Below are 13,096 nucleotides of genomic sequence, written 5' to 3'. Positions count from 1 at the left end.
GAGCAGGAAGAGATTTGAGGTAGAGACCAAACAGAAGACTACTGTGGTAGCTGAGGTGAGTCTGAGTCTTTTCCTGACTTTCTGCTATTAGAGTGAGAGAAACAATGATTTAAGAGGTGAGGACTCAGGCCCTCCTCCATCAGAGGCCAATAGGAGCCCATGAATATGGGCCTCTTTGTGTTAGTCTTACCTTACTTTTAGATGAAGTAGTATTTGAGATAGCTGTAGCCTGGTGAGTTTTGAAAGATTAGAATGATGAGCTCCCAGAGCTCTTTGAACTGGAATCCATGTCAGATTCTGGGGTTGTGTCCAGCCCAGCACTGAGGACGCAAGGCCTCAAAGAGGACCTGAGGCCTCCATGCCAGCGACAGCGCGTCTGTTCTACATTGGTAAGTGAACACTGTCAAGCAGGCGCTATGGAGAAAATGCATCAAGTTTGGGCCCACTCTCCCCAGAGACCAAGGTGGTCTAGGGTAGTGTGCCCCCCAGGTGTTGGGGGAGATTTCTGCAACCTCTGTGCTGACTATATCAAGGTGGTCTAGGGTAGTGTGCCCCCAGGTGTTGGGGGAGATTTCTGCAACCTCTGTGCTGACTATATCTTTGCATTAAATATCTACAAAAGCCAATTTATGTTATTTGGGTAAATGGAATGGGTTGCTAATCACTGGCAGCTAATAATGGGAAGGGGCCTTGGGGAGAGCACACTAGAATTGGGGGTCAGGGCTTAAATCAATGCCAGTAGAGAAAGTCACCCCCCTCCCCTCAAGGTATCCCACAACTCCACAGAGAAGACATAGCTAGCCTCATTCAGAGAGAGTAGGGTCATTTTAGAACACACTTTATGCCCCTTCTCTGCTGCTCTGCAAACAAGATGCTTCATCTCCCATCTCCTTGCCTTTTCACTGGCTAACTCACATGCACTTTCTTCTCACCTCTGCTGCTTTCTTCAAGACTAAGATCAAGTACCACCTTCTTCATGAATTCTCTTCCATTCTGTTCCCCTCCCCTAACTACAGCCCCCACCCCAGCTGCCAAGACTCTCCTTCCCAAGCCACTCTGCACTCATCTTGTACAGTCTATACACACTCATAAGTAGCCCATCCTATTAGATGTTCCTTGAGGGCAGGGAATGTTTCCATTTTCTTTTTTTGTATCACAAGTGCTTAGCATAGTACTTGACAAATAAACTCTTAATAAATGCTTTGTTGATGGATTGGTTGTCTTCTTACTGAACTAAATATATGAGGCTAAAATTTCAACTGGTATGTTAGCTGCCTTGTATGGTTTTCTCCCCACCCCTTCCCCAAATTCTGAGAAAAAAAAACCCAAATCTATTAATGCCTTAGATATGGGAATTCTAAAAATGTCCCTTCTAGGATCAAAACAAATCTTGTTGACAGACAAAATACAGATGGGAATTGTAAGCAGGGGAGGAGACAAGGAAATTCTGCTAACTAATGCCACATACTCTTACCAATTGGCCCTTTAAATGTCCCTGTGATGCCTCCAAAAGGTACTCTGAGAAAAACTGAGAAAAATTCTCCTAGGAAAATTCCTAAGAAACTGAGCTGTACAGAAAGTATTTTAATTCCAAGGAAATTCACAATGAGAAAAGACAAATACAGAATTCATGGTGGGCAGGTGAGGGTAGTCTTCAAAAAGCTTGAAACTATTAAACATTTGCAAAAAAAAAAGTCAATCTTATGATTAATTAAAAATGGGGGAAGTTCTAAAATGTTTTCTTTCTTTACCTGATGAAAGCCCAGGTAGTCCACAATTGTTGATGATGCATAAAATATCATTCCTTCTGCACTCACCACCAGAGCAAATCCATTAAGAGACTGGAAAAGAATGATAAATTTGAAATTATTTTAAACATCAGAAAATGCTACTGAATGAATCCTTAACTCACATCACACATTCTATTCTGTTATCAAATCTTGAGATTTCTACCTTTACAAAAGCTTCTATATACATCGTCTTTTTTTTCTTCAAAATTTTATTTTAGATTCAAACACCAGAACACAAATACAGAAACAAAAACACATCATAAACTTAAATATTGGAATGTAAATATAAAGTTAGAAAGAAAAAAAAACATGCCGTGTGCATAGCAGAACATAAGAGAGGGCTCAAAATATGTTAACAATAGAATTTCATTTTAAGAAAGCCTACATGATAAATAATACTTGTGCTGAGAATTGTCCAGTTTTTCTTTGCTTCCTTGTGAGTTTTCTTTTGTTCTCTGCTGTTCACTTTTTTTACTTTGTTCTTCCCCCTCCCCCCGAAGGCCATAATAAAGTTTAGATATGTTTTTCTATAGCTATAAATATATACATACATCATCTTCTTTTTACTCACATAGCTACCTCCTTTTTTTAGGCCCTAATCACCTCTCAATCAAACTAAAAAAAAAAAAAGAAGTTACAGCTTCCTAATTGATCTTCCTGCCTCAAATCTCACTCCCCTCCAATCTATCTTTCACTCAGCTGTGAAAGTGATTTTCCTGAAGTAGATGTCACTGGACAAACTCCAATGACTCACTATTACTTCTAGGATCAAACACAAAATCATCTATTTGGCATTTAAGGCTCTTTGTTTCTTGGTCCCTTTTTTCCCTGCCCTCTTCTTATATCAGCTGGTTTTTCACATCTAAACGCTTCCTTCGGTTTCTGTTTCTTTGTTTTCTGTTCCATTCTTTCTACACTTTTCTCCCCTCTTTGCACACTATGGTCCAGCTATTTGTGGCTTATTTGTTTTTGCTTAAACATGTCATTCCACCAACCATTTCAGTGTCTTTGCCCAGGCTATCCCCCAGGCCTGAAAGTGTACTCCCTCTTTACCTGTCTCTTGCTTCTTTCAAGACTCACCTCAAATGGTACCACATTCAGGAGGACTTCCCCTCTGAGATTACCTTCCATCTACCCTGTATATAACTTACATGCCCCTAGTTAGCTTGATGATCTAGCTTCCACCATTAGAATGTGAGCTCCTTGAAGTCAAGAATCATGATTTTGCCTTTAAAAAAAATCCCCAGCATTGAGCAGAATGCCTGCACTTAATAAATGCCACTGACTGACTGAAATCCTGCAGAATGTAAAATGGCATCCATTTGTCTTTATAGAGAAACTTTTTCAATCATTTCTTTGTTATTATATTCATCAGCACCACCCACAAAACAATATTTCAACCCTAACCCTTTAACAGGGAGCATGGGAATTGGGGTGGAGCTCCACTTGGCTAAAGCCAAAATTATAAAAGACAACAGACAATGAAGTAAATTAAAATTTCACTTTCCCCTTGATTGATTTTTCCTATTTATGCACTTTCTGCTCTAGGGAGTTGGGGTGGTGGTAGCAGTAGTATTGTTTGACTGCAATATGTCTCTTGTGTAAACAGCAAGTCTATTGGAACCACACACTTCCCTCTATTATACTTCAATAAATATTTGTTGCTGTTGGGTCATTTTTCAGTTGTGTCCAACTCTCTGTGACCCCATGTGGGTTTTCTTTTTTTTTTTTGGCAAAGATACTGGAATGGTTTGCCATTTCCTCCTCCAATGGATTAAGGCAAACAGAAGTTAAGTGACTTGACCAGGATCACACATCTGGTAAGTATTTGGGGCTGGATTTGAGCTCATGAACATGAGCCTTCCTGATCCCAAGCCCAGCCTTCTAAACACAGAGCCATCTACTTGCCCCCAATAAATATAAGGAATGGTAAAACATAATCAGAAGATCAACAGATATTTTATACCCTATGCTTGCTTCAATGCTTCCAAGATCCTGATAAGTTTTGTCATATCAATAAACAGATCTTCTCTACAATGCTTTTCTTCTAAGGAATTCTGCTACTAAGCAAATACAAACAATATAACTTACAATATCCCTCTTAATTCTAGAAGAAAACAACATGGCTAATGTGGAAATATATTTTGCATATGTGTAATGGATATCATATTTCTTGCCTTCCCAATGGGTGGAGGACGAGGTAGAAGGAGGGAGAAAATGTGGGACTTAAAAATAAAATTTAAATTTTAAAAAAAATTTCAAGAGAAAGCAAGTATTAATTATTATCTTCATTTTATTGCTAGGTAAACTAAAAGACAAATGTATTTCATGCCTTGGATCACAGGGAAAGTCAACAGTGGGTCCAATAAATTAATGCTGGGTCTCAGAGAAGAGAGGATGAAACACCCTTCCACACAGAGCCTATCAGACAAGGTCCCTCCCTCAGCAGGCTTTGTTTAATTGCTTTCCTTTGTTTCAAAGAGGATTTGATGAGGGCAGGAGGTGGATGGAGGGAGAGAATGAGGATGTAAATTGGCAATTACCAAAAGATCAATAAAGCCAAAAGGCAAAGGAAGCAAACATGTTTGGAAAGCTGGGTTCTGCTTCTTTAACCCATGCTGACCTTCAGTTTCTCCATACCTGCTTCTTTTAGCCATCTAGAATAGATGACAACGTTGTACCTGGAGAATTTCCTCTGAAGAAACAATGATGTGGGCATAGTATTCCATGTGAACACTACACCTTCTGTACAGCACAGGGTATTTGATTTTGGCTTCTCCGAGTCTATTCATTTTAAGGTACTTAGAGACCAAATAATTCATAATAATAATGATAATAACAGTAACTTACATTTACATAATTGTGCCAAGTGCCTTACAATTATTATCCCACCTGACCTTCACAATAACCTTGGAAGGCATGTGTTATTATTACCATTTTACAGATGAGGAAACTGAGGCAGGCAGAAGTTTAGTAACTTGCCCAGTATCACACAGTTATTGACTAGGCCCTCATTTGAACTCAAGTCTTCCTGATTCCAAGTCCAACACTACAATTTCAATCTCTGAAGGCTAGACTATGGAAGTTAGATAATGGTTATTTGCCCAATAATGACCAAACAGCTCTAAAATTCATCTTTTCCCCAATTTTTAGTTTAAAATCTTCTCCTTTCTCCCATAGAGATAACTAGGTATAGAAAAGACACTAAGAAAACAAGCCTAAGGGGGTTGAATTTTTCACATGCAGATATAGCCGGCCCTGAGCCTCAGTGGGACCCAGGTAATCAAAGTCAAGCTCACTGTCCTATAATTTGTCAACTCTATTCTCTTCCCTTTTGAAAACTGCTGCAATATACAACTTTTCCCAGTCCTTTGGTACCACTAACATTCTACATTTTTCTTTTTCCTTTACTTTTTTGAGATAATTTTTAATTTTGTTGATGTATTTTGTTTATATATTACATACATCTACCAGGCAGGTAGCGGGCACAGTGGACAGAGTACAGAGCCTGGAGTCAGGAAGACTCATCTTCCTGAGTTCAAATCTGGCCTCAGATACTTACTATGTGACCCTGGGCAAGTCACTTAACCCTTTTTGCCTCAGATCCTCATCTGGAAAATGAACTGGAGAAGGAAGTGTCAAACTACTCCACTATTTTTGCCAAGAAAACCCCAAAAGGAGTCATGAAGAGTAGGACATAATTAAAAAACAATCGAACACATTTAGATTACTTCCATTTCATTAGAGGTGACTTTTAACAAGGTAAAAGAGCTAAGTAAAACTATATAATGAACCTCTCATATCTGTATCATTTCCCTTCTATTTTAAAAAATGAACAAGACGTTGTTTCCTCATCCCCCACCCCACTGGGTGAAAAAAAAAAAGGGAAAAAAATATTGTCACACATATGTGACAAATAATCACAAAAAACATAATCCCCCAATGGTTGTATACAAATATACACATTTGTTTTCATTCTCTCTCCATACACACACATATACATATATATATATATGTATATATGTATATGTATGTCTGTATTTTGAGAGAGTAGATTTCAAAGGACTCAGGGTAGGTGTAGCTAGGATCCTGTATATATAGCTGTGGCTAGAAGGGTGGGATGGAATGTACTATGTCATGGCCAGTATTTCCCCTCAGGGGAAGAAGAGTAGAAAGAAGATCAAAGCTAATTGATGTCACAGGATGTGCAGACACAGCCTTCTAGGAACACCTATGATCCCAAGGACAAAAATTCTTCAGGGTAGGTTGTCACTTACTGTGTGATACCTGGTATACAAATAAAATGTCCTATATGTGTCCTATATGGACTAAGATACACACACAAACACATGTGGGTATATGTGTACATTATGCACACACATATACACACATGGGTTTATGTGCGTATATCTTATTCCGTACCCCAAATCTATTGCCTCCCTGTAATGGATAATATGTTTTATCACTGGTTCTTACAGCTTTCAAAGTTATTTTTATAATGTTGTGACTTCAGAAATTGTTCTCTTGGTTCTGCTCATTTCATTCATCACCAGTTTATAAAAGTCCTCAAAATTATTCATTTTTTGTGTTGTTTTTTTTTTTGGAAGGCAATTGGGGGTTAAGTGACTTGCCTAAGGTCACATGGCTAGTGTTAAGTGTCTGAGGCTGGATTTGAACTCACGTCCTCCTGACTCCAGGGCTCGTGCTCTATTCACTGCACCACCTAGCCACCCCTAAATCATTCATTTTTGTAATACTGATGTTCTAATAAAAGCTTCTCTGGCTCTGGATGACATGTGTCAGTTCTTTGAGCACCTGATGATGTAGTCAATTGGAGCTGGGTGACTTGAATTAATCAAGGCAACTAGGCATCCCTAATGTATCTTTAGCCATCTCCTTATCCATATGGGTATCAACTCTATTATCCTTTGTTGTGTCCTTTCCAGTCCAAAGGGCATTCATTCTCTTTGGCAGAGGGGAAAAAAGCTAAATAATAACAGAGAAGTTCTGCCCTCAATCTGCTGTTGATTGTCATCATACCACCATGGGTGGCAAGGATTTCTTCTTGTGTTCACCTCTTTACCCAATAAAGACAGCTTAAACAAACAAAGACCTCTCCCCTTTGTTGTTTTTTAATTTTCCTCATTAGCATCAACTCATTCTGAGCCTTCAGTCTCCTGACATTATTCTTCCAGTATAATTTGTCTTCAACTTTTCTGTTACTTGTCTTTGCTTTTCTATTGGATACACAATATCACAAATAAACACAAATGTGTTTAGAGGGTGTGTCAAGTATGATAGAACATACCGGGGAACGCTTGCAGGTGCGATTTCTTTCAACTAAAGGGAAAGTGTAAACCATTGGTCATACGCAATACTGGCTAGGATCACAAACCCTCTATGCACACCTCCGTGGACATGGCTTTTAAAAATCTAAATTCGTTATTAAGTCCTCTGTCTACACATTTAGACAAATCCATTTTTTCCTTACCACTGAGACTGTTTCCCTGGGTTTCTTAGGAACTTCACTCTTGAAAGTTTTCCATTTTTTCTAAGCCAACTTCCCTTTAGGAATTATTGTCTATGGGATTGTAGGTTTGACTGCATATCCTATTGCATGAATTAGCTCTGATCCTTTCCTTCTTTCTCCTCTTTCCCTCAGGGGAAGTACTGGCCACCACAGGGTGCCATCCATCCAACCCTTCCAGCCACTGCTTTATAGAGAATCCTACTTATACCTCTCTTGAATCCTTTGAAATCTACTCCACCAAAACTCTAGTGTGAATGTCATACTATGCCCAGTTTTCATCTTCTCTATTACAAATTTCCATTAAGGAACAGCCACTTTCCCACAAGGTTCTGACAGTTTCCTCTAAAATAATGAGTTTTTCCTTGTTGGAATCAAATCCTGAACAGAAATCCCTACTGCTGGTTCCTCCAACTTTTGAGCGAAGGAGCAGCTATCATTTATACAATCTGTTCTGCTTTTGGTACAGTAAGAACTCCTATAGATGTCTGGGTAATGAAATACTCCATCAAAATTACAGACCCTGCCTCTGGGCTAGGCCTTTGGATCTGTTTCTAGAACTCTTCATCAATTTCCCCTTTTCATTCAGGTAATCTGTAGTATATTGCAATGGCCAAATCATTTGTTTATCCTGCCTCTGATCTTCACTCAAACACTCTCCCTACCATATTCCCTCTGGTTCCTGGATTTCTGCACATTTCTAATATTTCTTTCACTTCCCCTTTTAACTTACTCTGTTTCTTCTAACTAAGGCATATCTATCCAAAACCATATTTTAGGAATGATCTAATCATACCAAATCTCAGCAATACCCATAAGGCTAAAAATACATCCTTGCATCACAAACTCTCGTACAGATGTTGCTTATTGCCTCAACTATGGGCATTTGACTAGAGATATAGGATAACACAGATTTTAGCTCCTTTTAAAAATTCTGTCTCCTGTGAGTGTCTAAACTTCTATTCTTTTTCTTTCTTTGTAGCAACTCTCTGATACTTAAAAAGATGTGTATGTGTGTGGATAGATATAGACAGACATATGAATAGACATATATAATGTGTGGATGTATACATGTGTATGCATGCATGTATATATGTATGTATATGTGTGTATATATATGTATATCTGAGAGAGAAAGAAAGAGAAAGGCAGTTTTTACTTTCCCTATTCTTTTCAATTTAAATTCCTTTTGATCAAATTTGTAAAACAATAGACAAATACATTCTTGCCATTCTTTTTCCAGTATATTCCATTTCGGGCCAGCAATTCCAATAAATTAAACCTATGGCCAAGAAATCCAAATCCTATTTCTCAGACAACCTCATCCTAAGTTAGGTTTTCTCTTCTCCATCCCTTGACCTCAATGAGAAGCAGTGTTGAAAACACCACCTGTGTGCCTGTCATCTTCAGTTTCTTAACTAAGATGCCATTATTATTATTTTTTTTTTTTGGAAATGCTTCCCTGGTTTCTGCTAGCAGCATGAATCACCAGAAGTGGGTAGCAGTCATATGTTTTGACAAGCTTTGGGATGTCCTTTTATGTCCTGGGAAGACCACAGACCTCCCTGTTGCTATTGAGTTGATAAACAGCTGTCTCTTTAGGAAGTAACCAACCCCCACTCCTCTTCTGACACTTACTGGATCACCTTTCCCCTCAAGGTCCCAATTTATCCTTCCTTAGAATACCAGCAGAAGTTTTATCCCCCAAACATCCAGCTCCCTCCTCTTTAGGAAGAACCTTAAATGTGTTTTTAAGTTGCAGGTATATAGTGGTACTTTCCTCCTTTTTACTTTGTGTGAAATTCTTCTACTCTCCCATGTGCTGATACAGGATTTCCCTCTACCATTTCAGATCCACTTTAGCTCTGTTAAAATTATGATTCCACTTCTTGTTGCCGTTGTTTTAGAAACACTTCCTCATCTCTGATCACCTGAGATATGGAGAGATCTTCCTCAAACCCTTTAACATTCTCTTCTAGGAGCGAAACCAGCCTACACTTTGAACACAGATAGCAGGCATTTGGTTGTGGCAGAAATAGATATCACCCACCCTAGGCAAGTCACTGAGAATCTTTCCTGCTTTCCCTACTGATTGAAATTCTCACCCCTGTCTTTCAAACTGCTTGTGAGGGTTTACAACTTATTTCCTAAATACCTCTTAAAACCCTTACACCCTTTTATCACCTCAAGAATTTTCTAGCCACACAGAATTTCCTTTTTTTCCTCTGAACAACCTGACAACCATATCAGTCTTCCCTCTTCTCTCACTAATATCTAATTTTGTTCTAACAAGTCTTTTAACTTTACCGATTTGATTTAGAACAAATGTGATTTTGGACCCATGTAAAAAAATCAACTCATTAGAGTATCTTAAAGTACTAACATGAACTACAGCTATTTGTAAATCTGAATTCTTAAACAGCGCAGGGAAAATTCCATCTGGTCCCACTGCGTTAAATTTTTTATGAGTAGTAACTGGAAAATTCAGTGTGCTTGCCTGGGTTTCTTCCAAGTGGGGCTGCTGAAGAGTTTGTAAATATGTTTGAATCTTCCCCAGGAGGCTTTATTCTCAGAGGTATAATGTTTCTTGGAAAAAAAAAACTCTATAAAACATTTGGGGTTTGTTTATTTGTTTGTATCATTAACAAAAGCCCAAATTTCTATGTTATGATAGTTCAAAACACAGTCAACAAAAATGGAAAATCTAACCTAGTATTTGGAACAATTCTGGGAATACCATTATTTGTAAAATAGCCTGAAAAGAATAGGGATAACCTCCTCCCCCATTTCAAGTCTTTCCTAAGTGGTCTAGATAATACAACTGACAAAATAGGAAGGCACCTTACTGGTGCTTAGAGATGAATAATTTGGTATATATCTATTTCCCTTTCTACAGGATACATTAAATTATGTTACTAGAGCATTTAATTTTAAAAACAAAGATCTTCCCTCCTAATTTGAAAAAAAATGAGATATATCTTTAATTTCTAGAAATTTTAGTTCCCCTGATTATTATTAATCTGACAGAACACCAAGACCTACTAAGGACAGAGATTTCACAGCCATTATTAATGGCCTGATAAAGAGTTTGCTTTGGCAGGATATACATGTAGATATTGAATAAGACCTCTTTTCCAAAAGCTATATGGTCCATCTATCAACTCTTGCACTGGGTTTAAAAAAGGGGGAGAGGAGAAATTCAAAACTGAAAAAGATGTGAAAACTTCTAGAATAAAGGAACTCCACAAGACAATAATGTTTACACCCTCCACCAAAAAAAAATAAAAACGATGTCTCACACTCCCTACCTGATTTAGTAACCCATTCCCCACGTTGCGAAGTGACTTAATGAACAGAGAGGCGGCCTCAGAAACAAAACCATCTGGGTTCAGATGCACATTGTGTGAATAGATAAGTCACTTCATTCTCAGTGACAGAGGCTACTCTCTAAGATTGCAAGTGACAGTCTGTATTGGTTGAAAGAGTTGACTTCCTGGTAGTTCTCTCCACTAATGATATCACATGTCCATGACCATCCCCTATTTTCTATGAACACACCCCTCAAATGGTTCCACATATGAAATCCTGTCCATTTTAAGGATTCAGAGACCAGGGAAGCTGCATCTAGGAGGATTTTTAGTTCAACAACAGAGGAGAGATGAGAGTTGGTATTGATAGAACAATCCAGTACTAGGGAAGTTGGGGAAAGAGAAAGTCAACTTAATTGATGAGAAAGAATCACAAATGTGATCTCATGCCGTGATTTGGACGTTTTTTTTTTTATTTCAGCACTGTCTGCATTATGCAGGTGAGTTACCAATTTCCCACCAAGGACAAGAACACATTACGATGCTAGGTTGGGACCTGATAAGATTTTTAGAGAGCAAGGAATGGAATCCGACTATTTCCACACAATGTCAAAAGAAACAGGCTGAAAATGGAAGAATTCATTCATGGTTATTTTGTATACACTAAAGCTCAAAACAAGTTTGACCGATAAAAGCAATTTTCAAAGTAAAAATAATCTGAGGGAGTTTTGTTTGTCTGTTTTGTAGACCCAACTTCTAACTAACGGCTACTCTGTACTTCAGGTGGGTCCTATTTCTATAATGGTGTCAGTGAAGATGCAGGACAGGTATACTATGAATACTGGGATAAGGGTAAATAAATTGTGTCTTTATTCTACCTTCCATCCCTCAGAGAATTCCAAGAGCTCCCACCTGGCCTTCAATGGGGGTGAATAAAGGTGAATTGTGGTACAGTGAAAAAAAACCTGCTAGATTGGCAATCCCAGGACCTGGGTTCAAATCCTGACCCTGTTTACTCTGTACTTATATCACTAGGGTCAATTTGTTTAACCTCTCTAGGCCTCAGTTATTCTCATCCGTAAAATGAACTGGACAAATTTGGTTAGATCTTTAAAAAATCCCTTCCAATTCTCAATCTATGATCCAATATAAGATCCCTAGGAAGTCCAAGGAAGGAAAGGACAAGATACGTTCTTGTGAACGTCCTCACGAACGTTCCTAAATCTCCTTAGTCAACCCAGTTTCCCATGATTTTCTCTATAATTGCAATACGTCAGTGACCATGACAGCTATCCCCATATGAACCCTCTCCCCAGCTCTTGGAGTTAGATGGAGGGTGCTCATAGCTCCCTTGGCATTTTGTCTTCTAGCCTTGTGGACACAGACTTTCCCAACTGGATGGGCTTACTACACTCTAATGACATTCTACCAACAATAGTTCAAAGACCAAAGAAATTTTCAAGGCTTGAGTACATAAAGCCCCTTCTTAAAAAAGATTTTATGAGATTAGTCACAACTAAAAACAACCTTAATTTTAACTCATAAGGCTGAAATGAAGAAAAAAAAGACTATAAAATGCCATTTGGCAAGTCATATGGATTCAATGACAGATAGAGTTGCTGATCCAGAATAATCTCAGCAAATGCTTTGAAACATGTGGGACCATCCTTTAAATATGCATCATGAACATTTGTTTGTTTTCTTTCCTTTTAAAAAAAATCCTACATGATTTTCTTACATCGTACATGGAAAATGAAATCACTTTTCCAAGTAGGGAAAAAAATTTGGCCTCAAGCTTAGGGCTGAATGTTTATTTTTTTTAAATCTATATTCAATTACAGAATGTCACGACAAGTTGCACCTGCCATTTAAATTAGTACAATCCAGTCGTCAAGTTCAAAGTGAGTACAGCATTGCGTTGGTGCCTAGCTTGGTTCTGAGATAAGAATTATCAGCTCTGCCCATTCTTAGACACTTATAATGAATAAGTGGGGTCTCTGCAGCGACTAAAAGCAAATATTTTGGGGGAAGATGGGACTTCCTTTGGCAAGAACCTTTAAAGATAAAGGCAAGAGCCTTTAAATATCCTGAGTTTTTTCTAGTCCCACAGCAGAAAATCAGCCAGTAAGTACTTCAAAGATATTTTTGTCAAGGTCATGGCATAGGAAAAAAAGGAGGAAAAAAGGAACAATTCTAAACAACCTCTCTCTTATTGCTCTTCCTTGAAATAAAGGAAAATTCACTCGCATTTTGGTCCCTGGAGAGCATACTGCCATGGTTACCAAAATACAACAGCCAAGGCCTGCAGCCATGCCTTGTTGTGAACAGCTTTTTCAGTCACGCAAGCCGGGCACTAATTTTCCAGGGTCAGTTGGCTTTCATATGATCTGGAACTGCTTCACTAACAGCATGCTGCTAGGGAGTGTGTGTGTGTGTGTGTGTGTGTGTGTGTGTGTGTGTGTGTGTGTGTG

General features: G+C 38.4%; 1 protein-coding gene across 1 annotated transcript in view; it reads right to left on the bottom strand.

The window, feature by feature from the left end:
- The window catches only part of AHRR (aryl hydrocarbon receptor repressor), a 264,267-nt gene that overhangs the window by 60,420 nt on the left and 190,751 nt on the right, over positions 1-13,096 (bottom strand). The window contains exon 5 of the mRNA XM_069076018.1: positions 1,752-1,841. Within this exon, the coding sequence (XP_068932119.1) occupies positions 1,752-1,841 (90 nt within the window). The remainder of the gene's footprint in view (positions 1-1,751; positions 1,842-13,096) is intronic.

The sequence above is a fragment of the Petaurus breviceps genome, unplaced genomic scaffold (genome assembly GCF_028583685.1).
Source record: "Petaurus breviceps papuanus isolate PSGF00001 unplaced genomic scaffold, PetGlider_PUasm1.0 151, whole genome shotgun sequence".
Classification (NCBI taxonomy): Eukaryota; Metazoa; Chordata; class Mammalia; order Diprotodontia; family Petauridae; genus Petaurus; species Petaurus breviceps.
This window is presented reverse-complemented; position numbering and strand designations above follow the sequence as displayed.